The 27,439-nt window shown below is 46.7% G+C and overlaps 1 protein-coding gene across 1 annotated transcript; it reads right to left on the minus strand.

Moving 5' to 3' along the window:
- Positions 1-26,393: 26,393 nt before the first annotated feature.
- LOC105813983 (40S ribosomal protein S26-like) lies at positions 26,394-26,720 on the minus strand. The gene has a single exon (XM_012648837.1). It carries the CDS (start codon positions 26,718-26,720, stop codon positions 26,394-26,396), a length of 327 nt encoding a protein of 108 aa, XP_012504291.1.
- Positions 26,721-27,439: the final 719 nt, after the last annotated feature.

A 27,439-nucleotide genomic window follows, 5' to 3' on the forward strand; every position in this document is an offset into this window, starting at 1 on the left:
GCCCCTCCCGCGGCCGGGGGTCAGGCGCGGTCCCCCGGCCCCGCCGGCCGTTTTCGCGCGCTTCGGGGCGTCTCCGCTCGCCCCCTGCGGCCCCTCCCGCCCCGCGCCGCGCCGAGACAATGGCCCGGAGCCGGCTCTTCCTCCCTCGTCGGCTGACGCGTCTTACAAAAATAGCTCCGGCTTCCGGAACCCCCGCCCGAGCCGGCGCCCTACCTGGCCGGGCCGCAGCCCTGGGCGGCACAGCCTGCCTCGGGGACCGGGTCCCGGGGTCCCCGCTCCGCCAGCGCGGGCGCGGCCCCGAGCCGGGGGCAGGGCGGGAAAGGGCAGCGCCCGGGGGAGGACGAGGGTGCCGCTGGGCGTCAGGGCGGTGGGGACAGGCCCTCCCACCCCCAGGAGAAGGGACAGGAGGGTCCCGGCCTCAGTGAGCCGCCACCCGGGACGCGTTCCCACCCACCCTCGCGCCCTTTCCGTGCCCTGGGCCTGATACCCAGGTACCGCCCTGGCTCCGGCTTCTGCCTGAGCTCCAACAAGGCTCCGCCGGCCAGCGCCACGCTCGGAAGCCCGGGCCTGTGGCCCGGCCGCCCTGGAGGCCCAGCTTTTCCTGCCTGGTGGCAGTGGTGGGGGCAGGGGTCCGGCATTTGTATCCTAGGCTGCGATGGGGGATCAGGAAACCTGCCTGCTCCACATAACTGCTGACACCCAGGGTAAGCGTTAGCACCTTGGGAGAGCACCCCTGCCACCCCACTTTGGGAGCCGAGAACCACCTGCCGGCAGGCGCAGCGCTCCGCAGGAATCGGCGGCAGACTCAGCCTGCGGCTGGGACTCCAGACACACTTGGGGGCTGAAACGAAATGTGTTTCTAGCTTGGAGCTGGCGGCACCGTGATTACCAACACTGGTATTCCCTGGGTTCCACCCTGTCACCCCAATTCAGTAATTTCATTCTGGCTTATAAACAGGCAACATGCACATCCTCTCTGGGTTTGGAGGAAACAGTGCATTATGCATAACCCACAGATCTGGTGTAGAGCTGCTGGGGGGACAGCCAGCGGCAGAATGGGCAATCACTTCACAGCTCTGCTTACCAGATAGAAAAGACGGAAACCAGGTCAAGGGGGAAGAAAATGAAAACGTTAGTTATTTATGAATAAAAACCAAGATTTTATAAAAGAACTTTATCCCTTTCCTTTCACAAGCTATTATAAACTATATTATGTCATCGGTACCCAAACGTGAGAAGGCCACATCTGTAGAAGGAAGGACAAGACACCCGACCTTTGGGATTCCTGTGGGATGCAGCCACTGCAGTCATCCATGCTCCAGAGCGGGTCCAGGGATTGAAAATGGAAGGTCAGGTTAGCAAGGATCCTGTGGATCATTCCATCCAATCCTCCCAGATGAGAAAAACAAGGCCTGGGCACCTGTGACTTTGCCAAAATGGAACCTAGATGCAGACCGTCTGTCCCAAGACCAGTGGTCTGTGTGCCAAAGGCGGAGGGCCTGCCTGCTCTCCTCCTCACACCACACTGCCCCCACACGCTGTTTTAGTTCAATGGGGTGTAAACTGAGCAACCTGGATTCAGTTGTGAAGGACAGACATTCAACTCAAATTGAGTTGGACAAAAATGGAAACATATTCACTGATGTCATTGAACAGTTCAGAATAAGTGTTAACTTCAGGCATGGCTAGATCCAGGAACTCAAAGGAGTCTTTAGACCAGGTGTCCTTCCATCTCTCCTCTATTTTCCTGTATTGATTAGTTTTCCTACCGGCAAACTTGGACACACATCCTTGGTTTAGATCCTAGAAGGAAAAGGCATACCTTTTCCCCAATAACTCCAGCAAAAGCCTGAGTACACATCCCTTTGGCCTGCCTGGCCCACCGTAAGTCAAGCAGCACTGTGCAGGAGAATGGAACACACTGACTGATGTGGCTCAGGGGCTAATGTTGGGAAGGGTGGTTCTCAAAGAAGAATTAGGGATCTGTTACTAAAAGGGCAGCTTATAGTGAGTAAACAAAAATGACAGATGTCAGTGTAATTCACAAAAGTGTCATTTCAGTTCTGGGAACCCTGGGAAGACAGGATTTTGTGTTTTGGGAGTGATTTTCTTGGCTCTCTTCAAGGCCTGCCCCATAGATAGCCACCTTTTGATGAGACTATTTCTTCTTCTCTGCCACAGGTAGGCTTGGGGCTGGGTAACAGCCCAAGATGAGACTCTGATTAGTAGCTTGAGACCTGGGCATTTGGAAAGGGACAGACCAGATTAGAAGGCTCTTTATCTGGTTCCCACAAATGATCTTAGCGTGGAACTCCTTTGTGTCACTTGCTTCTACCCCTAGTCAGGACTTGCTTTCATTTTAAAGATAGTAGGAGGGAATATTTTACTAAAACAACCAACATGTTTTCTTGGTGCTATAGTAATTACTAGCAAGAGCCTCAGTGTTTTGACTGCAGCCCCCACTTTTTGCACCCCCATGATGGTGTTCAGCAGTAAAGAGCTGTCTGCTGTCCAGTAGGAAAAGCAGATTAATGAACAGTAATAGAGCTTTCCGGAACAGCCATGAGACAGCAACTCACCATAATTGAATAGCAACTGCTCTACATCCTAATTTCACTCACCAGGTGACAAGTTGATTTTACAGTTGATAATTTAACTTCCAACACATAAAAATGTCATTCGGTTGAGTCAACTAGTAACTTTCCTTCAAATATGGATTTCTGTTGAAAAACACTGGAATTATAAAAAGGAAAGTAATGCTTACCCCTGTCAGACAAGCAAGGCCTACTTTGAGCCTATTCCTTCATCACATACATCACAGCTAAAGTCCAGCGAGTGGAAGATACTGGCGACACTATGCCGCTTTCTTCATTTTAATTAATCAGAATGAGGCATTTCTCAAAGAATGGCCCGTGCTGATGTCCTGTCTGAGATGATTCAGTTCCAGCAGCAGCATCTTCCAGGCCCTCCTCTCCCTTCTGTTCTGCATCAAGACGACTTTACACCCAGAGCGAAACTCAATCATTTCGAATAAACAAAATGTGATACCTTGGCAGTGATTTTGAAATTGCATCCTAAAATATTCTTTTTTTCCCCTTCTGATGGCTTACAAATAAAATATAAATTAAAATTAAAATAACTTTTGAGTGAACCTAATGAACAGAGCAATACATCGCACCATTATCATCTTTGCCTTGGTCAGATGGATAATGTAAAATGCAAAGGAAAGCAGCCGTCCATACCTGAGTGTGGGCGAGGACAGAGATCAGAAGGTGGGCCTGTGTGCCTGTGCACACACGTGTAACTGTGGGATTGACTGCACGTTATCACTGGAAACCCTCCGGGCAATGCTGGGTCCCACCAGTTCAGGCACCCGGGCCAAACTGCTGTGATACAGGAGTGCCCTCTACTGAGCTTCTCGGGTAGCAGATGACAACCTCTACAGAGGCACAGGGGCCTAGTGCTTAGCAAATGTTCAATCAGTATTTATGGAATGAGTGAATGGATAAGTGACGCCCGAACCTTGTTCTCCCTATCGCGATGGAGGACTAGTTCTCTTAGAGCCCCACTAAGGGGCTTAAAGTGAGACAGTGTCAAGTGCGCAGGGGTGCTTCTGTCTGGGGCTCAGAGCTGGGAACAACCAATCCCAAAACCCAACCTGGGGCCTCCCCGGGAAAACCAAGGAAAAAAAGCGCCCGGGGGGGCCGGGGAGGAAGGGGGGGTGAGGGTTGGGGATTACTTGCCAGGAGAGGAGATCCAGGAGACCGGCAGGGCAGGAAAGGGCTTTACCAGGAAGCTGTTCAAAGAATCACAAACTAATGGAAGAAATAGAAAAATAGCACCCACGAAACCCAGCTGAGATTAGAGATGGGAGAAACCAATCTTTGCATGTAGTTCATGGGCAGGTGTGGGCAGCTGGAAGTGGAGAATGAGGCCAATTGGACAGAGAAGCATCCAGCCTGCAGCAGCGTGGTCTGGCACTGAGGCCCTAATCTGGCAGGACAGGCTCCTCAACGCGGACCCACACAACACTCTCAGAAGCCCGAGGGCGAGCTGGAGGACCTCATCCCCACCACCACCCGGTTGCTGTGCCCACCCCAACAGAAATGTTCGCCACTCAGACACCGGCATCAAGGAGAGCCCTGTGGATGGGGCTGTGGATTTGGGGGAAGACAGATGAGAATCACGGATGCCTGCAGGCTTTTGTTTCATTCAAGTGGTCCAAAGCCTGGAAAGAAGCAAAGATCCACTCCTCTATTGTCCATTCAAGTTCATGGTTTTAATGGAAAAAAAAGTCAAGGTGCCTTATTTTTTATTTTGCTAAGCAACAGGATTTCATTTTTCCAACAACCACTACTACTAGTGTTTTATATTGTTGTTGCTATTTTTGGCAAAAAAAAAATATATAAACATATAGCTTAAAGACTTTTTCTCCATTCAAGTCTTCATTAATAATTATCAATCTCTATCATAGGCCTGGCAGGGGTGGGGACCCTGCGGCCTCAAGGCCACATGTGGCCCTCTGTATTCCCAAGTGCGGCCTTTATTAAAAGGATTTGTTCTGTAAAATTTTGATTCAGTCAAGAGGCTGCACTCGAGGATCCAGAAGGCCACCTGTGGCCCCAAGGCAGCAGGTTTCCTGCTTGGAACTCAGGACTCAGGCATACAAAAATGACAGAAAAGTATTTATATCAGTGCCAGTATCTTTTCAGTTGAGAAGGAAGAAAAGGCTTGGTATGCAGAAGTTATTTCTGATTCCTTTAATAATTCAATCACAGTAATTAAATTTCTACTCTAATAGCTACAGTGAAAAAAAAAACAACAACCAGTAACAATAAATATCAGGTGATTACAGAGCTGCCCCATGAACCAAAAGGTATTTGATGGAAACTTGGCATACTTTAGTCTCCCCCCCGCCACAGGTGAGCTGGGTGCCTATCCCTTTCATTTAATTAGGACCTCGGTTGTCTGGACCCAAGCGAGACGGAAACAATCACGCCTTTGTGCTTCTACCAAGTCCCGCCGGCTCCCTCAGTGCAGCAGAGGAGGACAGGGTGTGCTGCCAGCTCCCTTCTCTAATGTGTGGTCACTCAGGATGACTCTTCCCTTTTAAAGCAACAATTGGCTTTTTGTGGCACTATCTTCCATGCGAGCATGGCACAAGCATCTGAAAAGAGCCCTTTGGCTCATTGCTGCTTTTGTTGGTGTAAGAAGAGCCACTTGAGAATATTATTTCTTCCTCATGAGTTACACTGGGCTTATGCAACCCGATGCCTCACTTCATCCATCACAGAAAATCCCTTTTACTCTCTTGCTTCCACCCCCTTCAATCTCCTAAAACTGCTTTCCTAAGGTCATTGACAACCAATGGAAAAATCCAAAGTCCTTTTGGTTCCCTTCTTACCTGGCCTTTCAACGGACCTGTGGATCCCTCCGTCCTTCTTAAAATTCTTCCCTAAGAAACCCCCCTGGCAACTGGCAGCATTTCCCTCACTCTTCACCACTCTACATGCTGCCCCTAGGACGCAGCATGGACCTGTGCTGACGACCACCCAGGACGGAGATGCTCACAGGTTCAGGGTCGCAAACTCACGTCTCTGAAGCCACACTCTCCCCACCTTTCTGATCTCGACTAGTAGACTTTGTGTGTGTCTTCTCATTAGTCGTCGGCCACAGAACGTTGCTGGTCCCCAGTGTTGGGTCTTGGACATTCTCTTCCTCTTTTCTCTCAGTAGTTAATTCCATCTACCTCTCTTAATATCTCAGTTTCTATCACTGTCAAAAGCCAGAAGAGCATAACATGGACTATTGAACTCAGAGCACTCTCTCTGTCTCTCTCTATATATACACATACACACACACACACATATATATATGAGATAGTATATCTTCACTAAGATTATGCCACAGGCACACCAAACCAGCACCAGACAATACACAAACTCATTGCCTTTCCCTCCCTCTGCTCACCTCCTACCTCCAGTCAACCAGAGTCTAATCATCTCTGATTCTATTTCAGAAATGGCTCTTGAATTAAAACTATGAGTGCTTTTAAACCATATTTGTGGGTTTTTTTCCCCTTTGGTTCAAGATAGTTGCCTTTATTTATGCTTTGATGAATACAGTATAGACTTCCATTTTTCATGTGGAAAGGAGCAAACCTCAACTAGTTTATTCCTTCTGTTTATTCCTCCCAGGGAAGGAGGCAGCTTATCTGATTGACCCAAATCTATTAATAATATTTCGTTGGGTCCCACCTCATTAGTATCAATGAAGGTCTGTGCTTCCTAGAGTAGGCTCAGTGGCCCCTTCTCCACCTGTTGTGGGGCAGGTAAGCTCTCTGGGATTGGCCTTCTCATGTTCCGGGATAGAGAAGGCATGTCTGGCTTAGATCCTTGGCCTAAGCTGCTTCCTTCAATCCAGGATTTACCAGAGTTAAAAGGCTGGAGAGCTTGGACATCAGTGTGTGCCCAGCCTAATACAGCACTGCTCCCTGGCCCAGCCGGGAAGTGGTAAGTGACGGGATTTAGGCCTCAAAGCCCACCCCCAACCTCTCCCATGACCTGGCAGGACATGCCACCAAACTCCTTGGCATCCCAAACAGATGGTGAAGAGAAATGCCCTGTGGGCAACAAGAGAGAAAACACTAAGGAAAGAAGAGACCCAAACAGAAAGGCACCAAGAAAAGATGCAAGGACATGGCGGGCGAAGAATAAAGGAGGGGAATTTAGCTGCTGCTCCTTCTCACCTTCCTCCTTTTTCTTATTTTTGATATTTTCCTTCTGGTCAAAGACGTCACAATTTTTGTGGAGGATCTAGACCTTTATTTCTTCATCGTAGAGCAAACTTTTCTCTCTATGGAAACCGATGTTCAAGAGACTTAAGAAATGACTGAGTTGATCATTTTTAGTGTTTTTTGATCAGGTGAAACATTCACGTGGTACAACATTACAACGTTTGTAAGGAACAAAAGGTATCCGCTGAGGAGGACGCCCATCCTGCCCCCTCGAGCAGCCTCCCGCCCACCACAGCTCCTCTCCCGGAAGGTGTGAAGGCGGCTGCATCCATCAGGGGTCTGCGTCTCCTTCCATAGATTTAGTTCTGCTTTTTCAAAGAGCTATATCTTAGAATATATTTGTGCATCTCTATAATCCAAAGTAAAGGGACAGCAGTATCATAAATTAATTTGATCTTGGGCAGTCTGGCAGAGCAAAGATCTGGCCATCAAACACCAAGGTGAAGCACTCCAGGGAGAAACTACAAGCTGTTTTGAGAAAAGAAGAATCTACTAGAACTTTCCTGCTGTAGTTATGAAGACCTTCAACCTACAGCCCAGCCCTGCCTAACCATGAGCCCAGGAGGACCTCTGCTCCCAGGTGCAACTGGGTTCTGGAGTTACCTTGCAGACTGAAGCCCCACATGCGTTCCTAGGGTGTCTGTCCCCTGGAACTTCGGCCTCCTCCCAGTGCACTGCACACCTGCCGTCCAGAAGACCTGAGTTCTGTCCCATCCTCCTCAGCTGGAACCCTGATAATTGGCCATTTGCAGCCAGCCTCCCTGTCTCCTGCATCTGGCCCTACAGCTGCTACCTGCCTGGCCCCATGTTGCCAGACTGGCTCAGATGGAAGGAGCAGGACAAACTAAAAATGGTAACTCCAGAAAACAAGCCAGCAGTTTTCTAGCCTGTTATGGCCTAGAATGAAAAGACAAAAAAAAAAAAAAAAGCAAAGAAACCAGAATAAATTTAATTTTGTAATAGAAGTAGTGTACTTATCTCATTAAATTCTAACTTATGATCTAGTCTTTCTTAACTTAATTTCCAGTCTGCTGCTCATGGACCTTTGTTATGATTTTATCTAGTGATAAATGTGCAAAATAATTAAAATAATAACAGTCTTAGGTTTTTCCCTGCCAAAAAAATCATATGAAAATTGAGCCTTGATTCTGGGCAGAGTGAGATTCAAGAAACTGGCATTAAAATCATATGTAGCCACATGGACACAGTTGGCTGTCAACAGGAGTCTTCCCTAAAAAGTTGACTGTATAATCCAGAAACTGGAATGACCATCCGTAGCTATATTATTAAACAATCTAAAATACTACCACACAATCAAAAACTTCATAACTATTAAGAAGAACGAGATGGCCGGGCACGGTAGCTCACGCCTGTAATCCTAGCACTCTGGGAGACTAAGGCAGATGGATCGCTTGAGCTCAGGAGTATGAGACCAGCCTGAGCAAGTGCGAGACCCCATTTCTACCAAAAGCAGAAAAATTAGCTGGGCAACTAAAAATAGAAACAAAACTTAGTCAGGCATGGTGGTTTACACCTGTAGTCCTAGCTACTTGGGAGGCTGAGGCAGGAGGATCGCTTGAGCTCAGGAGTTTGAGGTTGCTATGAGCTAGGCTGATGCCATGGCACTCTAGCCCAGGTGACAGAGTGAGACTATGTCTCAAAAAAGAAAAAAAAAAGGAAGAATGAGATGAATTTGTGTGTGTTGATATGGTTAGGACTATCCAGATATTGCTAAGTAAAGGAGAAAAAAAAAAAGCATGGTACACACACGCTCCCATCTCTATGAAAAAAATTGTGTGTGTGTGTGTGTGTGTGTGTGTGTGTTAGATAGATAGATATTTGGTATACATGGGACTTTTCCAAAAAGATATACAAAGAACTCTTGGTGACAGTTACCTCTGGACAATGGAACTGAAGATGAAGGAAAGAAAGGAGATTCATGTTTTATTGTAAACCTTTTGTACTGTTCAAATGTGTTTTCTATATGCATACAAATATTATTTTCACAATAACAAAAAAAGTCAAAAAACCCCATTTAGTTAACGAATGTGTGCACAAAAAGAAAAAAAAAATACCTGTATACATGTGTAGATTTAAGAAGCTGTAAGTTTTGTCCTGCATTCTAGAAAGAAAGGATTAAAATACATCCAGCAAGTGCCCAGAGAGTGAATTAGCACACCAGCAAATGCTAAATATCCGTAAATAAGTGATTCCTGTTCGGCTGCGTGAGGTCCATAAAAGTAGGCTTCAAGCATGACCAAGATGTGGGGCCTGGGAGGCATGTCCAGGGCAAATTTATGGACAGCATCATCTTCCCTGGAGCTGCTAGCCTCCGATCTCAAGGTCAGGCTGCCAAGGTTAAATGAAACACTAACATTTAGAAGTACTTTCCCTCGGAGGTGGAGGTGCAGAAGTTTAGCTCTTCTGAAACCTTTAACCTTTTGGGAAGGTGTCATACTGCCAGCATCCTGAGTTCTCACAGGTTTTCAAATGACTCTCTCCAGGACCCACCCTGAGATCTAAAACAGTGGACTAAAAACATGCCTGGGATACTGCAGACATTTGGGGCCATGACTTAAAAATTAAATTTCTCTTTTCCACTGTGTGTGCATGCAAATTATCTTTCATAATGATATTTAATCTACATATCATTAACACTTTATCACATGAAAGTGTCGGAAAAGTATCTTCCCAGCAGTTTCTGCAGGTAGTGGAGAATTGACTTCACACAGATTTTTTACACATTCTGTATTAGTCTGGGCAAAACTAAGCACAGCAGTGTTAGACGAGAAGTGAGGAGGCAGAGCTGGGTCTTTTACATTTGGTGTGTTGCTCCTGAATATGTAGGCAGAGTTTCCTGTGTAAAAAAAGGACACCTTTCATTTTTAAAGGGTGTGTGTTATATGTCAGTCCTTATCAGCCCAAAATAGAAGTGTTCTCTATGTTGCTAAATGTGCACAGTAGCAACAGAGACTCTGCTCTGCTTCAAGCCTCAGTGCCTCTGGCTGAAGGAACATTTTCCTTAAGAAACCATTCTTCCAGATCATCTTTAATTTTTAATGAAATTCTTAATGAAATTGTGAGAGGCACAGAAACATGTGGAAGAAAACATTGTCTTCCAAGGAACAACTGAGTATGTCGGGGTAGTCAAACATGTCAGCATGACGGGTATCGATCTTGTCTGTTCACACCAAATTGACCTTTGCCCTCTCCACAATAATTTCAGTAAACTCATTCCTTTTTTATTTTTCCAGGGCATTGTAACCACAAAACCAAAGAACTTAGCAAGTTTGATTTACCCAGGGTCCAAACATAAAGTTATCTGTCTACTTTTCATTTTCTAGAAACTTCTGTCATAGTCACCAATACATATATTTAAAATGTTGTAACAAAATCAGAGGATTCTCCCAGGCACCTTAGGCCTCCTGTGATCTTATAATCAAGTCGATGATGCCATCATTTCTTCTGGTTTTTAGGGTTTGAGGGCTCAACATTGAAGGAAGGCCCTAACAGGAGTACCCAGATAAGTGGCCAAAGAACATTATTTCCATAGTTTATGCTTTTGTAAAAGCACTGGGTCTTTATTTTTCCACTCCTCAAGTTACTTGTAGTGAGGGAACTCCCTTACTTGTTACATGAATTATTGAGCATAAAATACTCAGCCATGGGTTATGGCTAAACTGTTTATCCCACCTCCATGTCCAGCTAGACAACAAAACCCAGGACTTCCAGACAGGTAACTGACAGACACTCCGATGCCCCTGCACATGCTGCTGCCTTGTGAGGCCACAAAATCATAACCGTACCCACGACAAACACGGACACTCCAGAGTCACGACGCATCGTCCACGCGTGTGACGTAGGAAAGCATCCAAGTGAAAGGCAACAAATGAATAAATCATCCTTTCAATGCTAAATACATTCTCTGGGAAATGATTCAACATTCAGTCATTTAAAACGTAGTTTGTGAATATATCTTTTGTGTCAGGTGATGGAATCATAAAACATAGTCCTGATCCTCTGAGTTTACAGACTAGTGACAAATTCAGCCAAGTCCAGGTGAGAACAACAGGGTGGGGTAAGTTCTAAGGGACGGGGTGGGCCCTGAGCACAGATGCGTGGAGTGGGGGCTGGGAGGAAAGGGAGGGAGTGGTCGTGGGGCAAATGTCATCAGGGAGAGCTTCTGTGAAGGTGATGTCTAAGCAAGGAACATAATGAGCAGACGCTTGGGCAACTGAAATATGGTGTCGACTCTTTGGTGTCTGTGACTCTGTCCCCATATCTGCCTGTAGGCATTGTGGTCCCATCATGGTGACGGGGACAGAGGGGTGTCATAAGCCCACATAAGAAGACAATATGTGCTTATTCAGATGGGCTCTGCACAGTATCTCCAGGTCAGGAGAGACCACAGGATCACAGCACAGATGTGATCTGAAAGCACAGTTGACAACAAGACCCCTGGCAAGTCCAGGTGGCAACCAAATCAGGAGTTTCTCTTGGACCCTCAAGGGTCTCTACATACCAACTTCAAGTGGGGAATTTAAAAATGATACTTGAAATCTTGAAATCACACTAGTCGCTTAAAAGGCAATCTAGGAAGGTTGACCGCATCGACGCTGACAGTGATAGCTACCACACAAACAGCTCCCGTTAATTCAGTGAATGTTATGTTAGCTAATTGATAACACCTCTCCGTTACAAAGTGTTATAACATCAAGAATTTAGCACTTCCTATTTCAAAGACTCATTTTGATAATACAACTGTAATGTTAAGGAGATTACTATCAAAAAGCAAGCCAGGAGAATTATGAGGGAGAGAAAATTTGCTCTAGTCTAGATGATCCCAGGAAGGTTGCGCACGATAGAGAAGGCTGTGAAGGTTCCTCTGTGTGTGCCGCGTGCCCTTCCAGGTGCAAGTACAGGAAAAACATCCCGTCACCATCCCCTCAGCACCATAATCATAAATACGCATTTCTGTATCTTCTGTTCATCACATACTGAGTTTCCACTGTGTGTGGGTGACTCTCTTGGCCACAAAACCACAAAGGTTTATAAATCCTCGTGAAATATAGCCCCTATTTGAGCCTCAATTGTCTCAAAACAACTCTTTCCCTATCTCTCTCTCTCTCCCTCTCTCTTGATCTGCATAGCCCCCCGCCACTGCCCTGTAGCTTTCCTCCTTCCCCTCTCAGAGCGTGGCCACTTCTCCCGCCGGCAACCCGTAGTCTGCTAAAGTCTACAAGCCCTTCCTCCTCTCTGCACCTGTACTGCCAAAGGCCACCTCCTAACTGCTGCACGAACTGGACCTTGCTCCTTGTCCCCGCGGCATCTGGTGCTAATGACCACATCCTTTCCCCCAGACTCCCTCTGCCTCGGCTCGCACTGCGTTCATTACAGCTCTGGCTCCCAGGTCCCTGTACCGATAGCGGGTCCCGCACAGGGCCCTTTTCTTCTGCCTGCTCCAGAGATGGGAGCGTTTCTCAGCCCTCTGCTTGGCGCTTTCCTCTCCACACCTGCCTTCGAGGAGGCACAGTCTCATTGTTCCCATGGATTCTTCTCCATCCCCCCAATTTTTGTAGTGGTAAAACACACATAGCATAAAATTTACTCTCTTAACCATTTTTAAATGTACAGTTCAGTGGTATTAAATATATTCATAATGTCATGCGACTATTGCCACCATTCACCCCCCATAACGCTTTTCGTCTTGTAAAACTGAAACTCTATGCCCATTAAAGAATAATGTTGAACTATTCCCTCCTCCCCCAGCCCCAGAAATCGGCATTCTACTCTCTGTCTATGATTCTGACTACTCACGTAAGTGGAATCACATGGTATTTGTCTTTTTGTGACTAGCTTATTCCACTTAGTGTACTGTACTCAAGTTTCACCTGAGTGTCAGAATTTCCTTCCTTAAGGCTGGATAACATTCCAATATATGCACCACACTTTGCTTAGCCATTCCTCTATGGATGGGCACTTGAGGTGCTTCCACCTTTTGGCTATTGTGAATAAAGCTGCTATGAAAATATCTCTATGAGCACCTGTTTTCGATTCTTTTGGGTATGTGCCCCAAAGTGGGATTGCTGGATTCTATTGTAATTCTATGTTTAATCTTTTGAGGACCCCCCAAACTGATTTCCATCATAGCTGCACCATTTAAAATCCCACCGGCAGTGCACAGGCTTTCAATTTTTCTACTTCATCACCGATACTTATTCTCTGCTTTGTTTTGTTTTTTAATTCTAACTGTCCTGATGGGCGTGAGGTGGTACCTCATTGTGGTTTTGATTTGCATTTGCCTAATGATTAGCGGTGTCCAACATTGCTCCATGCACTTATTGCCCATTTGGATGTCTTCTTTGGAGAATTTCTATTTAAGCCTTTGCCCACTTTTGAATCGGGTTGTTTGTTTTTGGTTTTGTTGTTGTTTTTGTCGAGTTTACAGTGGATTTTTCTTCCTCAGATATTTGTTGCTACTCTGCACTGAGCTATGTCCAAACCCCTATTCACATTTTTTTGGGGTGTCCCACAGACACCCCTGACCATCCCAAGTGACCTCACCATTGACCCTAGGGGTGACCTTTCTCCTCCTCTATTCCTTCTCTTACCTCTTTCATGACCATCAATTCAACCTCACAGCCACGCGCCAGAGAGAAGCTGGATGCTGGTGACGCCCTGCCACACATCTTTTGAGGCACTATCTAAGGACAAGGCCTGTGCATTTGGTAGGGGATGAGACGGAGGGTGTCATCCGGGCCCACGCACGGCGGAACCTCTACTGCCTTGGGCGAGGAGACCACTTAGTAGCTGCCGTGTCCTCTCCCTGCAGGCGTGGAGGGGGCTGAGTGAGGGAAGGCTGGGAGCCAGGTGTCACTGGGCACTGATCTTGCACTTTAAACTGGGTGTGGTGGGAGGGGTGTGGAGACAACTCTGGCCCATCAGAGGCCCCCACTGTCAACCTACTTTTAACCCAAAACACCCTGTAAGAACATCTCCAATTTGAGTGCTGTAGAATGCCTATTTTGAATATGATTTAAGTGTGAAAATTACAAAATTGCAAGTTATTTGTTAACTAGAACAACATAATTTATGCTAATGTACAAAATCAAGTTGCCTAACATGATGACAGAGAAGAATATTGCCAAAACATAAAGCCCAGCTTGGGGATGAAGACGGAACTCAGGAAACATTATCTCTCACGCTCAGTAAGGATTGCCTCATAAGGCCCAGAGGACAGAGGAGGTGGGAAGGACAGCCCCTCTGTCACAGGGAAGATGTGACTTCCTCAGCCAGGATGGACCCTCTGACAGCAGGGAATGGAGACCAGTCTTTGGACCAATGACTTCATTTACAGAACTGCAGATAGTCAGTGGATACAAATTAGGAACATCCCGTCCTATAAAGAGTGACTTCCTAGACCCCCTTTCCTGGGGATCCTGGTGGCATACCCGCTCCCCTGCCCAGCAGTAAGCAGAGATGGTTGGGACGATGTGGTCACCTGCAGGGCCACCCTCCCAGGCCTAGGGAGCTGGAGCAGGGGTGCTGTGGCTCCACCCTCTCCTGCTGCTCTGGTTTCTAAGGCAAGTAGAGGCAGAGCTGGGATGAGAAGGGACCCTCTTCCTGGCTCTGAGCCCTCCCTTTGTTCTTGGGCTGTCTCCAAAAAGCTTTGGGACAAAAATGTGCAATATAATTGGACAAATCTTAACGAGCATTTTTAGATTTAAGCCCAGGACAACTAAGAAAGCCTGTTGGAAGAAGGAGTGATTAACAGGGTGACGAGCTGAGTCCCGGCTTCCGTCCACTCTGACTTCCCTGTCGTTACAGATCTTTCCAGCAGCCCCTGCTGAGTGTGTCCGGGCAGAGGGGCAGAGACACAGCTGCACGCCCGCGGGTAGATGGGCTTCTTAACCAAGGCACAGCTGGACGGCTCCAGATGGTGCAGAGCCTGGGCCCTTTGTGGGGCGCCGGCGTAACGGCAATAGAGCTGTGCCAATCAGTGGAGAACCGTGTCTTGACTGCGTCGACCTGCAATGACGGCGTTGAGCCATATTCAGGAAGCCTTCCCTAAAGCTTTTCCCTGCTCAAAAACAGCTCCAGTTGGTATTTGAGTAGAGACTCAAATGGACAATATTTGTGATTTTTTTCAGTGACATTTCATCAAAACAATTTGTCCCTGAAAAATTCAAATACCTACCACAACTAAATGCTTTATTCATTTCCTGGGAAGATACAGGAGTAGGGAAATATTGTATGTGCACTTCATTTGTGACTCACGCTTCTCCGGAAGGAGCGTTCGGCTCAGGTTTTACAGCAGCGCTTCCAGAGGCGGTGAGAGCCGGGCTCCAACTCCTCTCAGCAACGGGATGCGGGTGAGGGCCACTGCTCTCGCTGCCGCGTCCCTGTCTGCAAAACGGCAATAATGACAGCGCCCAGCTCGGAGGCTGCGGGGACAGTTACACCGTCTGGGCTTGTAGTGGGCCCAGCACCGTGCCTGGAATGACGTCGGCTCTCAGCATTCGTCTTCTGTCGGATCACATCATCACACTCATCTCACTTCCGTAAGGCTTATTGCGCGGGTGACCTGTCTTTGAAATAACCCTTCGGCAACGCGGGATAGGTCGGTTGTTTGGCCTGTAACAGTTTCGATAAATGGGCGTCTGAAGATCTAACGTAAGAATGTGTTTCTCAGTTCATAAGAGCACACGGAGTTATTTTCCCCACTTTGGGCGGGAGGTGAGCGTCACGCACTCTGTCCGGTTCATGTTGCGTAGATGTGCGAAACGAGGCCATCACTGAGCTTGTTCGTTCAACGTCCTTCTTTATCAGACCCTTGATTTTGTTTCTCAGATCTGCACAAGATCACCTACATCTTAAGTCCTGAGTGTAATTAAATGACTATAAAAATCACTGTTTTTTACAGCAGTTACCTTGCTTAGCAACGTAAAGTCAGTATTCCACAAGGTTAAAATGATGTTTTTTCTGCCTTTAATTTTTATGGCAATGTATGAAGTGGGACGTGTGTATGGTGTAGGGTGGTGTTTGTGTGGTATATACGTGTGGGGTGTGTGGTGTGGTATATGTGTGTTGTGTATGTGTGTGTGGTGTGTGTGGGGATGTGTGTGTGTGGCATGGTGTGTGTGCATGGTGTGGTGTGTAGTGTGATGTGTGTGTGTGTTCTGATCTATGTGGTGCTTATTGTGTTGTAGTGTGTTTGTATGTGGTATGTGGCGTGGGTGGTGTGTGTGGTGCGTGTGGTGTATGTGTATGCGTGGTGTGGCATGTGTTGTGTTGTGTGTTTGTGTGGTATGTGGCGTGGGTGGTGTGTGTGGTGCGTGTGGTGTATGTGTATGCGTGGTGTGTGTGTTGTGTTGTAGTGTGTTTGTGTGTGTGTGGCACGGTGTATGTGTGTGTGTGGGTGTGTGCATGGTGTGGTGTGTAGTGTGATGTGTGTGTGTTCTGATGTATGTGGTGCTTATTGTGTTGTAGTGTGTTTGTATGTGGTATGTGGTGTGGGTAGTGTGTGGGTGTGTGTGGTGTGTGTGGTGTATGTGTATGCGTGGTGTGGCGTGTGTTGTAGTGTGTTTGTGTGTGTGTGGTATGGTGTGGGTGGTGTGTGTGATGTGTGTGGTGTATGCATGTGTGGTGGGTGGTGTGTGTGGTGCGTGTGGTGTATGTGTATGCGTGGTGTGGTGTGTGTTGTAGTGTGTTTGTGTGTGGGTGGTGTGTGATGCGTGTGGTGTATGCATGCGTGGTGTGGCGTGTGTTGTGTTGTAGTGTGTTTGTGTGTGGGTGGTGTGTGATGCGTGTGGTGTATGCATGTGTGGTGTGGTGTGTGTTGTGTTGTAGTGTGTTTGTGTGTGTGGTATGTGGTGTGTGGTGTGTGGTGTATGTGTATGCGTGGTGTGTTGTGTTGCAGTGTGTGTGTGTGTGTGTGTGTGTGTGTGGTATGGTGTGGGTGGTGTGTGTGATGCGTGTGGTGTATGCATGCGTGGTGTGGCGTGTGTTGTGTTGTAGCGTGTTTGTGTGTGTGTGGTATGCGGTGTGGGTGGTGTGTGTGGTGCACGGGTGTGTGTCTGTGGTCTGCATGTAAAGGGGCTGTGTTGTTGAACGAGGTGTGGCCACTGGCTACATCCCGGACCCCCGAGGCCCCACTGGAGGGGAAAGGGCTGTTTCCGCTTCCTGGGGGGCTGCTCCGCCTCACTGGGAGGGCCAGGGCAGGCTGCCTAGACCTTTCCTGGGTCTCTCCTGGGCCCAAACTCTTGCCCAGGGACCAAGGGAACTGTGCCCATTGTGCAGAAGCAAGTTAACACCACCGGCCCGAGGCTGCGTCCTTAGAGGGGTGTGCTTGCAAGATGGGCCTTGGCTGGTGTCTGGGAACTCGGTTTGAGGGGGTTCCTGCCATCCCTGAGCCGACCAGAGAGGCTCGCTGGCCTCCGCTGTTCGTACACACGGTGTGGTTTATGCTGAACACCCCTGTCCTTCTGCAGGTCTGGAATCTGTGCATGTGCCATGCAGGGCTGCTCTGTGACCAGCCCGGGGAACACCCTGGGCACTGAGGCTTTAGAGAGCGTCCCTGGTGGGCCACCTTGCACACATGCTGCCACACCCACTACTGAGGGGATTAGGCATGTCCTGTGTGATCTGGCTGGCAGAGGACCCTGGAAGCTCATGCCCGGTTTCCTCTTGACTTCACCCTGCGAGGCTTTTCCCTTTGCCGATTTCACTTTGTGTTCTTTTGCTGTGACTGTAACTGTATGCTGAGTCCTGTGAGTCCTAGTGTATCAGTGGCCTGGGGGTGGCCTGGGGGACCCTGACACAAACACCTTCCTCAGGGATGTGCAGGGATGAAGTGGGCCCTTGAAAACCTCTCCCGGTAAAATCCCTCTTCGTGCAAAGAGCTCTTAGGCAATCTGCGGATCCGGGCGGGCCAGGTGGCATGAACGACCCCACCCTGTATCCTCATGTAACCTTCCGGTAACGTTCTCCTAGGAACATCGGGTTGCTTTGCACAGAGAAAGTCTTATTCTCTAAGCTGGAACATGGAGAAAGCAGAAATGAGGTTTTGGATGACGACAGACAAGCCACAAAGCTGCCCAGGGCCATTAAAAATCCCAAAGAGTTTATTTTTCTAACATTTTAATATAAGACAATGTTTTTATCATTTTTTTTTAATTTTCAAAAAACAAAGTTTTTACAATGATGATTTATGACATAATTAAAACACAGAAATTTGAAAAATGTAAATACTTCAGCAGATTGTTAATTTTTAAAAAAATTAAGCCTTCATGTTACAACCTGTGCTATTTTGAAATATTATAAAAACCTATTGCCCTTTGTCTACTGCCTAAGAACCACAACACCATCCAAAAATCAAGCTGAACATCTGAGAAGAAATGTGGGATGGCTTTTTTTTTGTTTTTTTTTCTGAATGGATTAAATCTTTGTAGGTGAGCAATCTGTAAGGATGGTTGAGTTCCAGGGAAAACTGACGCCTGACTGGCAATCATGATGCATCCCTGGTCACGTACTGAGCAGGTCCCAGGTTACCGACAGCCAGAAACTGCACTAGCTTGCAGCACGATGCTATCGTTATAAATGTGCACATGCACTTAAGAGCACATTTTTGCAGGCACACATCAATCTCAGAGTAGCGCGGGAGTCAAATCTGAATTGGAATCCTGAATTTTCTACCTGTTGGTTCTGTGATTGAGAACTTTCCTAACTGTCCTCAGCCTCATTTTTTTCTCATCCATAAAAAGTGCATGACTATTCCAACATCCCGTGGGTGCTGTGAGGGTGCCAAGAATACAGCGTGAGGAGGCGCTGCAGCCTGGGAGGCTGGCGGGCAGGCTCGTGGACGGGAGAATTGCCCTGGACGGTACTGAGTCATTCAACTTCTCTGTGCCTCAGTTTCCTCCACTGTAACGTTGCATAACAATTGAGTCCACCTCATGTGGCCTTTTCGAGAATCACATGAATTGAGCCACGTGGAGCAGGTGGCTCAGCCTCGGCATGCAATAAACGTTTGCTTCTGCTGTTACTCTTACCCAAAAACAGCCCTATGCCACGCTTCTCTGACATCTTGCTTTGCACGGTTTCTTGTATCCAATCTGTTTCTTTCACATCAAACAGATTGCAAATCTTTTTCCTGAAAAATAAAAATGAATTAAGGGAGTGTAGTACTCTATAAAAGAAGGGGAAGAAAGGAGAGTTCCAACTGATGTCCAAAAAAAGAAGTGATGTAGAGCAGAGAGGACTGTCCTCAGGTGGGAACGCACGTGCAGAGGGGCAGTCCTGACACCAGGAGTCGGGAAAAGCAGAAGTGCCCAGAACTAACATATCTGGATGATGGTGAGGCAGCATTCGGAACCCGCACGCTGTGAGACTGAAGGAGAGAAAACTCTCCTGTTATTCTGTACGCACAGCTGATGTTCTTCAAGTGTCTCATCTCTCTCATGCAGGTGGGCTCACCTCCAAGGCCGCAGATGCCTGGCAGGTAAGGAGCGTGCATCATCTTCATCTAGAATCTAGTCCCCGGGGACTTGACAAAGAATGGATGTCCAGTGAGTAACTAAAAAGTTTTACCCAGAATCAGGAGAACTTCCAAGTGAACCAGATAGCTGTTTTTCCTTGTGTTTACAAGCAGCATTCAAGACAAAGGCCTCACAAGAATCCATCAAACCATTTCCAGTTTCCCTAGAAACATCATTAGTGAATGGAGCTGCAACAGTCACTCTGCAGTTAGCATCCTCTGTGCCCTGGTGGATAGAAGAGGTCAACTTTGGGAGAAATTCAGGATGTGCATAAAGAACATGGCTTATCTGTGAGAGAAATGTTCATAGATTCCACAGCTGAGCTGCCTGCACAGTTGTAAGGCGAGAGAACAGAAGGTGTTGGCTGTTCACGCTGTGAATGAAATAGATTGGACTGCGAGCCGGGGAAAGCAGCGCTTCACTGAACGGTGCCACTGTTATGTGCACTTCCAGGTCCTCTTGAAACAAAGGCTCTGAGTCATGCTGCGTTTTAGGACGAGCAGAAGCTAGCAGTGCTCAAATGGTTTGAAAGCGAGTCGGTGATTCCTTTATTCATTCAGTCACCCATCAGGAAGCAGTTGCTGAGCACCACATGTGTGTTTGGCTCTCGGAGCAGGGCCACCGTGGGGAGGAGAGACAGCAGAGCCCTGCCTGCCTGGGGCCATGCAATTCAGAGCACAGTGGTGGTGGCCGTGAGGATTGGATTATTGCTCAGGCCAGAATTTGGCTGGAAATAAATGTGTGGTAAACAGGTAGAAGGAGGAATATAGAGAATTGTATTTTAAAACAGACATTGTCTTACTGCATTCGGGCTGCTATAACAGGATACCACAGGCCAGGGGCTTGGACATCTATTTCCTCACAGTTCTAGAGGCTGGGAAGTCTAAGATCAAGGCACACATTCAGTGTCTGGCGAGGGCCTCCTTCCTGGTTCACAGATGATGCCTTCTGGCTGTTCCTCACATGGGGGAACAGGGACAAGTCAGCCCCCCAGAGGAATCTCTTTCGTAGGAACACTGGCCCCATTCCTGAGAACTCTGCTCTCCAAAAGGCCCCACCTCCTCAAACTATCATGCTGCAGATTAGATTTCAGCACGTGAATTTGGTGGCGGTGGTGGGGGAGACAGAGACACTGAGTCGACAGCATACATAAATATAAAGCATTTAAGATCCGTTTTCTTAAACTAGCACAAAAGCGTGCCTAGAAGTATATAAAGTCTGAATAAATATGGAACACCTTCGTGGAGCAATTTTACTTGAAAATTTGAGGAAAACACGTGATTTTTAAAAATATAGATAAGTTATGTCAGGGAAGACAAAATTTGCACTAAATTTTATGGTGAATCACAAAACTTCAAAGAAATCCCCTACTTGCAGCAGCACCTTCAGACTGTGATCCCACATCCCGGGGGCATGAGTTTACTCTCTTTTGCCACTAAAGTAGTCAATGGAAAAAAATCTGAGTAGTCCCGTTTCAGTCTGTTTTCCCTATTTCTAAATATTCTGGTTAAATTTTTCATTTAAACTAATTTACAAATAGTACTCTTTGCAGTAGAATGGGAGTGGTTTAGAAGGTAATAGTATTTGGTGTGAATGAAAACAAGACTTAACTGAGGTCTTGGTAGCTCTGCACTCTCAGATAGGAACTCAATTGTCATTTTTGATTGTTGTAACTTGAGTATAAAAGCTGTTCCAAGGAAAACTATCCAAATTGCATATTACTTTTCAAAGGCAAAAACCTCATAAATAAGAGCTGACATTAAAATATACTAAAGTAATTGGTTTCGGGAACATTCAAGGAAGATAAGCTGTTGGATGACCCAAATTCTCCATCCATAGCCATGGCCAAGCTAAGGACAGGCTGAGTGTACCAACTGGTAAAACACACTATTGGCCTCTAGAGATCAGCTGAGTCATTTGAACGGTTTTTGAAATAATGAGATTATGGGTCCCTAACAATGCTTCTCACAGTCCACTGTGAATGAAGATTGCCTGGAATGCTCATTAAACATGCAGATTCCCGGCTTCCATCCCTGATGACAGGGATTTAATATGTTTTCAGTCCGTTTGGGGAACGTGCGTGTTTTAGCCAGCACCTCAGGGGATTCTGATGTAGGTCATCACCCAACTACTACTTGAGGCAATCTGGCCTCAGGTGGCCCACGGACAGACTTCATCATAGTTCCATAAGCGGCTGTGATAGAAATTCAGGTTTGTGCGTTCATTTTCCTGGAGCGGATCCCTGTCTTTCTTTGGATTCTCAAAGGGATTCTGATTAAATAGCACTTCTGGCATGTAGAAAGGTGACACCATAGCTGCACTCTGCAGTTGGCAAAATAGGGAACGGAGAGTTATATAAATTGGCACGACCACTTTAGCGCATGAATAGAAAGAAGTAAGTTCAGATCTTAACATAAATTAAAATACTGGACCAAAAAAGGAGAGAAAATATTTGATAGATGTCCCAGGGCACAGGCACTCAACGTCTTCAGATCTCTGCTCTGTCTCCTTGTCAACAGATGCACCGTCGTTCCCGCAGCAGGGAGGAAGCGAGCGGCCGCTGCAGGCGAGTGAAGTGTTTCCGCAGACTTACAGATTGTTTTAGCCTGAAAGACTGGCCAAGATGTCCAGATGTTGGCGTGGTTATCACTATGACAGAGATCTGTGTTTTCCTGCGTTTCAGGTTTTTCTTCCACTCACTGGAGTGCTCAAGGGCTATACAAATAGATGTCAAAGAAAGGTTGAAAAATTGAAGAGAGAAAAATTTTATCAGCGCCAAAAAGAAAAGAATCAAGTGAGAAAAATAGGAAGAGGAGGAAAAGATAGTGCTTACATTCCTGAAAAATGGATTTCTCTTTCAAAGGAAGTGTTTTATCTATGTGACCAGGTGCCATGAATGGAGCTTCCTGTAAATGTTGCTGTGACGTTGCTGTGCACTAGGAGGACCTGCCACCTTTGCAGAGAAGCATCGAGGTGAAAGGTCACTGGATAAAGAGTAAAGAGACAGGCCCCACCCTTGTGAGTGGGAGTTTTGCATTAGAGGGTTGGCCTGGGCTTGGCTCTCTGTGTCCTCGGTGACTAAGCCCCTCTCCTGCCCCTTCCTTTGGGACCTGATCTTGCTCTGTGCCCTCCCTGTGGGCTCGACATTCTAGAGCAAGGCTGCCTTGCTTGGTGCACATTTCTGTTCTCTCGGTTCCTCCCCCAAAGAGAGGGACCACTGCGCTCCCTCCCACGCCAGCCCCAGGTCCTGAACAGGAGCCCAGGACCCTCACCTATTTAAGACATGGGTCTGTAAAAGGGTTTCAGCTACCTCTTGATGTAGTTACTCCTAGTTCCCGAGTGCAGAGGGGGTCTCTGCTTGTGCTTGGTGGAGAGAACGTGCGTGGGCCCCCGGGCTGGAGACATGAAGCTGGGAGGACAAGAGTCTGACACCTTCCTTCTCTAGGGCCGGCCTTCCAAGTGCTGACCAGCTGCTGTTGCAATTCGGGGCATCCCAGGGCCCTAAGAGGAAGGCAATGTCGCCAGCTGAATCTCCTGAGATCCAACACCTCTGACAGTGGGCTCAGGCGGCTGAAGAGAGGTGAGAGAAGGGACTTCTTAAGGCTTCAGGAGCCGGGAGGGAACCCGCTATGACGTGGGGCCATAGGCAGGTTTTGGTGGGAGCTGCAGCCACGGAGGTCCCCACACCAGGCAGCAAGAGGGAGGGGGGCAAATGCTCCACCCTCCCCTCCCGCACCCTGAGAAGCTCTGGTCACTTGGTCAGGGCTCCCACTGACTGACTCACTCAGACACCAGAGGGCAAAGGGGCCACAAGGAGGCAGCCTCGAGAGCTCAGCCTCCCACCACAGAGCAGCCCAGAGGAGCCTGGAGAGGAGACGCACATGTGCAAGGGTGGGGGCGTGAGTAATGGGCAAGAACCAGCACAAATTCACAACAAGGAAGTAGATGACAGGCTGTGACCTGGTTGTGGCCAAAGAACTTGACCTCAAGTGAACCTCCTTCTGTCTGCAGCGGTTGATAGGAGGGTTGTGGGTAAAGACCCCTGCTGCTGGGTGGTTTTATGAAACTGTCAAAGGATGGTGCTGTGAACTAACTGTATCCCCCAAATCCAAATGCTGAAGCCCTAACCCCCAATGTGACTGTATCTGGGATGAAGGAAACCGGAATATGTCACCCTGAAATATGCCTCTTTAACATAAGAATTATTTTGAGCTGAAGGTAGTTAAGAAGCATCAAATGCAAGTAAAGCTCTCTCTACCTCCCACTTCTGTCTAAAGATGAGATATAAATTCTTCTCCTTTCCTGGAGTTGATCTAGACTTATTTAACAGCCCGGAGACAAGACCAGAGGAATCTGTAAACAAACCTCACCCCCTCAGTTTCTTCCCATATATCTACCCTCCCACAGTTGCCCACCCTTGTAAACCTGAAACCGCTTTCCTTGTTCTGTCATTTCTCCACAGTCACCAGACAAACTGGAGTCCCCAGCTGCCTCCTTGAGCTACTCACCTCTGGGGACTCCCATGTGTAACATGCCCCACACACATGTTAATAAACTTCTGTTTGCTTTTCTCTTGTTAATCTTTTGTTACAGGGGCCCCAGCCAAGAATTAGAAGGATGGAAGGAAAAGATTTTTTTCCTCTTCTACAAGAGACAGGGCCTTTTTGGGTAATTAAGATTTGCTATGGTTTAATGTATAGGTCCCTCCAAAACTCATATGTTGGAACCGAATGCCCAATGTAATGTATGAAGAGGTGGGGCCTTTTGGGAAGTGATTAAGTCTTGAGGGCTCTGCCCTCATGAATGGGATTAGTGCCCTTATAAAAGAGGCTTCAGAGAACCGCCTGGAACTTCCCACCTCTTCTCACATCTCTTCTGCCATGTGAGGACACAGCAATCCTCCCTCCAGAGAATGCAGCATCAAGGCCCCATCTTGGAAGTAGAAACTAAGCCCTCACCACCCACAGAATCTGCCAGAACCTTGATCTTGGTCTTCCCAGCCTCTAAAGCTGTGAGAAATAAATTTCTGTTCTTTACAAATTCCCCAGTCTGAAGTATTTTGTTAAAGCAGCAAGAATGACTAAGATAGGTTAAATGACTTCACAAGGGTAGGGCCCTGACCCAATAGGATTAGTGCCTTGACAAGAAGAGGAAGAGACAACAGAGACCTTTCTCCATCTCACAGAGGAAAGGCCCCATGAGGACATGGTGACAAGGTGGCCATCTATAAGCCAGGAAAGGGGCCCCACCAGACACCAACCCTGCCAGACCTCCATCCAGGACTCTGGCCTCCAGAACTGTGACAAAACAAATGTCTGCTGTTCAAGCCACTCAGTCTGCGTTATTTTGTTACAACAGCCAAGCTGACTAAGGCTGATGGAAACTCCCTAGAAGAGGGCTCAGATATCCACGTGGGGATTAGCTGGAAGTTGTCTAATGGCAAAGTGACGGAAAAAGAAGAGCCTTTGTTGACAAATCCTCTGGCTAATTCTCTTGAAATTCTGAATCTTCTCTCACTCTTTAAAAGGAGACCTAGAAATGATTTGGGACTCGGCAAAGAAAAAGGAGTGTCTTCTTTGACCTTTGGTGAAGATTTCCCTAAAATAGGCAAAAATCAGCAATGAAGGAGGCTTCAGGGCAGGAACGGTCCAGGCACCATGCACTGGGTCTGGGGCATCCCTGGTAGACACAGAAAAGGAGTTCTGGTCAGGTGAGAGGGGGGCTCTCTTGGAGTTGTCTGAGTTCTACACCAGCTTTGGGCTGGGTGGCCCAAAAGGTCACTGTGGCCTCATGGAAGGAGTGACCCCCAGGGGCAACAGAGGCAGTGCTCCTCAGGACATCAGCTGATCTGAAGATGTCTTGGGCATTGAGTCCTAGTTTCGGCTGTGAGGTGGTCTGGCAAGGAACAGAGTGGGTAGTCCATCAGAAGGGCCTGTTGGATCTCGAGCCATCTGGAGGTGGCCATCAAGGTATCCTCAATGGACAGCAGCACTGGGTTGCCCAGGGAGGAGTGGTTTGATGGCTAATTGATACCTGGGCATGGAACCTCCTTTCTTGGACCTTCTTATTTGGGCTTATATTTGAAACAGTGCCAATTAGAACTATTCATGATGTCTTGATGATGAAGCGGATTTCTGCTGATTGACAGTCATTTGGACCTCTTATTTTGACCTCAGTTTTAGTTACTGTGGAGACAATAACTGCCCATCTCCTTGAGGTACCCCCAGGTAACTTAGAGTAACCCATACATGTCCCCATGACCAGACATACCAATATATCCTCCAAATTCAGTGAAAAAAAAAATGACAACTACTTTCACATGATGCAACAACAGAAGGATACCATTAACTTTATTCATATAAATTCTCTGTGATAAAATTCCCACGATAACTTGGTTTGGGTTAGATATGCTATTGTTTCAATAGACTACTTAACCCTTTTTGCTAGGAGTCTATTTGGGATTTTTGCTTCTATATTTGTGAATGTGATGAGTGTAGAGTTTCCTTTTTTGCATTGTCTTAGTAAGCAATTGGCATAGGAATTGTGTTAGCTTTGAAAAATTTATTGACCTACATGAAGAAAACTGCAAAACTTTACTGAGAGATATAAAAGGTTTAAAAAATATGGACTGAGATATCTAATACCAGATGGGAAAAAAATTTAAAAAGTGTTAATTCTTCCCAAATTAATTTTTTAGGTTTCATCATCTCATTGGAATTACATTTTAGAATTTGATAAAATAACTATAAAGTTCACATTGAAGGAAAAAATATAGATAAGAGTAATTTTGCTATGCTGGGTTCTCAGGGTATTTTCTAATGGTGCAGTAGTATATGGATTCTTTTTTTTTAATTTATGCAGGTAAGCTTTCTTTCCAATGCAAACATTACATGGCAATGCACACTTGAACATTTGGTGTAACACATACAAACCCCCATCCTATCTGGCACAGACCCACTCAACATGCTATATTAAGTATAATTTCTATTTTATTTTTTTCCAAAGGGTAGCTTTTCTTCAGTCCTCATGGAGTCAACTCCTTACATGGGCTTTGGTGGAGGTCACGGGGCAGACCCCGCAGGTCTAAATCGTTGTGGGGGTGTTCGGTCCTTGCGGGCTTCCTGGGAGCGGTTCCTGACTACCTTGCCGTGACTGGCACCACTCGCACAGAAATGCAGCTTCACATACGGCCTGGGCAGCACATAGGCATCGAAGAGAGTCGCTTCAGAAATGTCCCTGACGGCTGTGACCACCACTACATTCCAAATGATGAAATTCTTTATAGCTTTGTCTCTAGGTGCGCATGGGGCGCAGTTCATGTGGTGAATAGGATGCACGTGGCCACGGCCCTTGTTGGCACTACCGTTGTTCCTTCTTTTCTTTGTCATCTTGGAAAGGAGGATGCCAAAGAGGGTAGATTTAACTTTTTTAGCAAATAAGTTTTGTTTGTTTGTTTAGCTATTGTTACTAATCTCACCTTATGCAAGGAAATTGTGGTGGTCAGGGAACGTGACCTGTGAAATGTCTGCTTTGGGGAATTCGATTATTTCTCTTTGTAGCCAGAAGACAGCACATTTATACATGCTCCTTTATGCATTCTTGTAGGTAAAGGGTTTTGGTTGTGGTTACACAGGTAGTTTACTAGTTAGAAATTTCAAATCTATCCTATTCCTGTGTACGTTCTTTCTGCTTGTCCTGCCATAAAGTGACAGTTGTGTAGGAACAGCTTCCACTGCAACCTGGTTTCCATCCAAAAATTTTCCTTATGCTTTTGACATCTTCACTGTATGGCTTATTTATTTAAATGGAAAGATCTATGAGGATGAGCCCTTCTATTTAGGTCGAATTTTTTACTAATACAAAATTATGTCTTTTGACCTATTTAATTCTTTTCCCTGTATCCTCTTTTGCCCCTTTTTGAACATTTCAATTCTTGCGTCCTTTTCACTTAAACGTTTGTCAAATATATCTTTGCCTTATTTTTTGTTTTTAACCTTTCTGAGTCATTTTATTTTTAGATGTGTCTTACAGCAGAATATCTTTAGGCTTAAAAAAGATTAATCTATGTTTGTCCTTTTAAAAAAAATTTAATGCATGTGCACCTATC

This window comes from Propithecus coquereli, unplaced genomic scaffold (assembly GCF_000956105.1).
Source record: "Propithecus coquereli isolate 6110/MARCELLA unplaced genomic scaffold, Pcoq_1.0 Scaffold295, whole genome shotgun sequence".
Taxonomy (NCBI): domain Eukaryota; kingdom Metazoa; phylum Chordata; class Mammalia; order Primates; family Indriidae; genus Propithecus; species Propithecus coquereli.

What these genes read in the sequence shown, in the direction of transcription:
- LOC105813983 (XM_012648837.1), bottom strand. Translation starts at nt 26,720, where the DNA reads ATGACAAAGAAAAGAAGGAACAACGGTAGTGCCAACAAGGGCCGTGGC.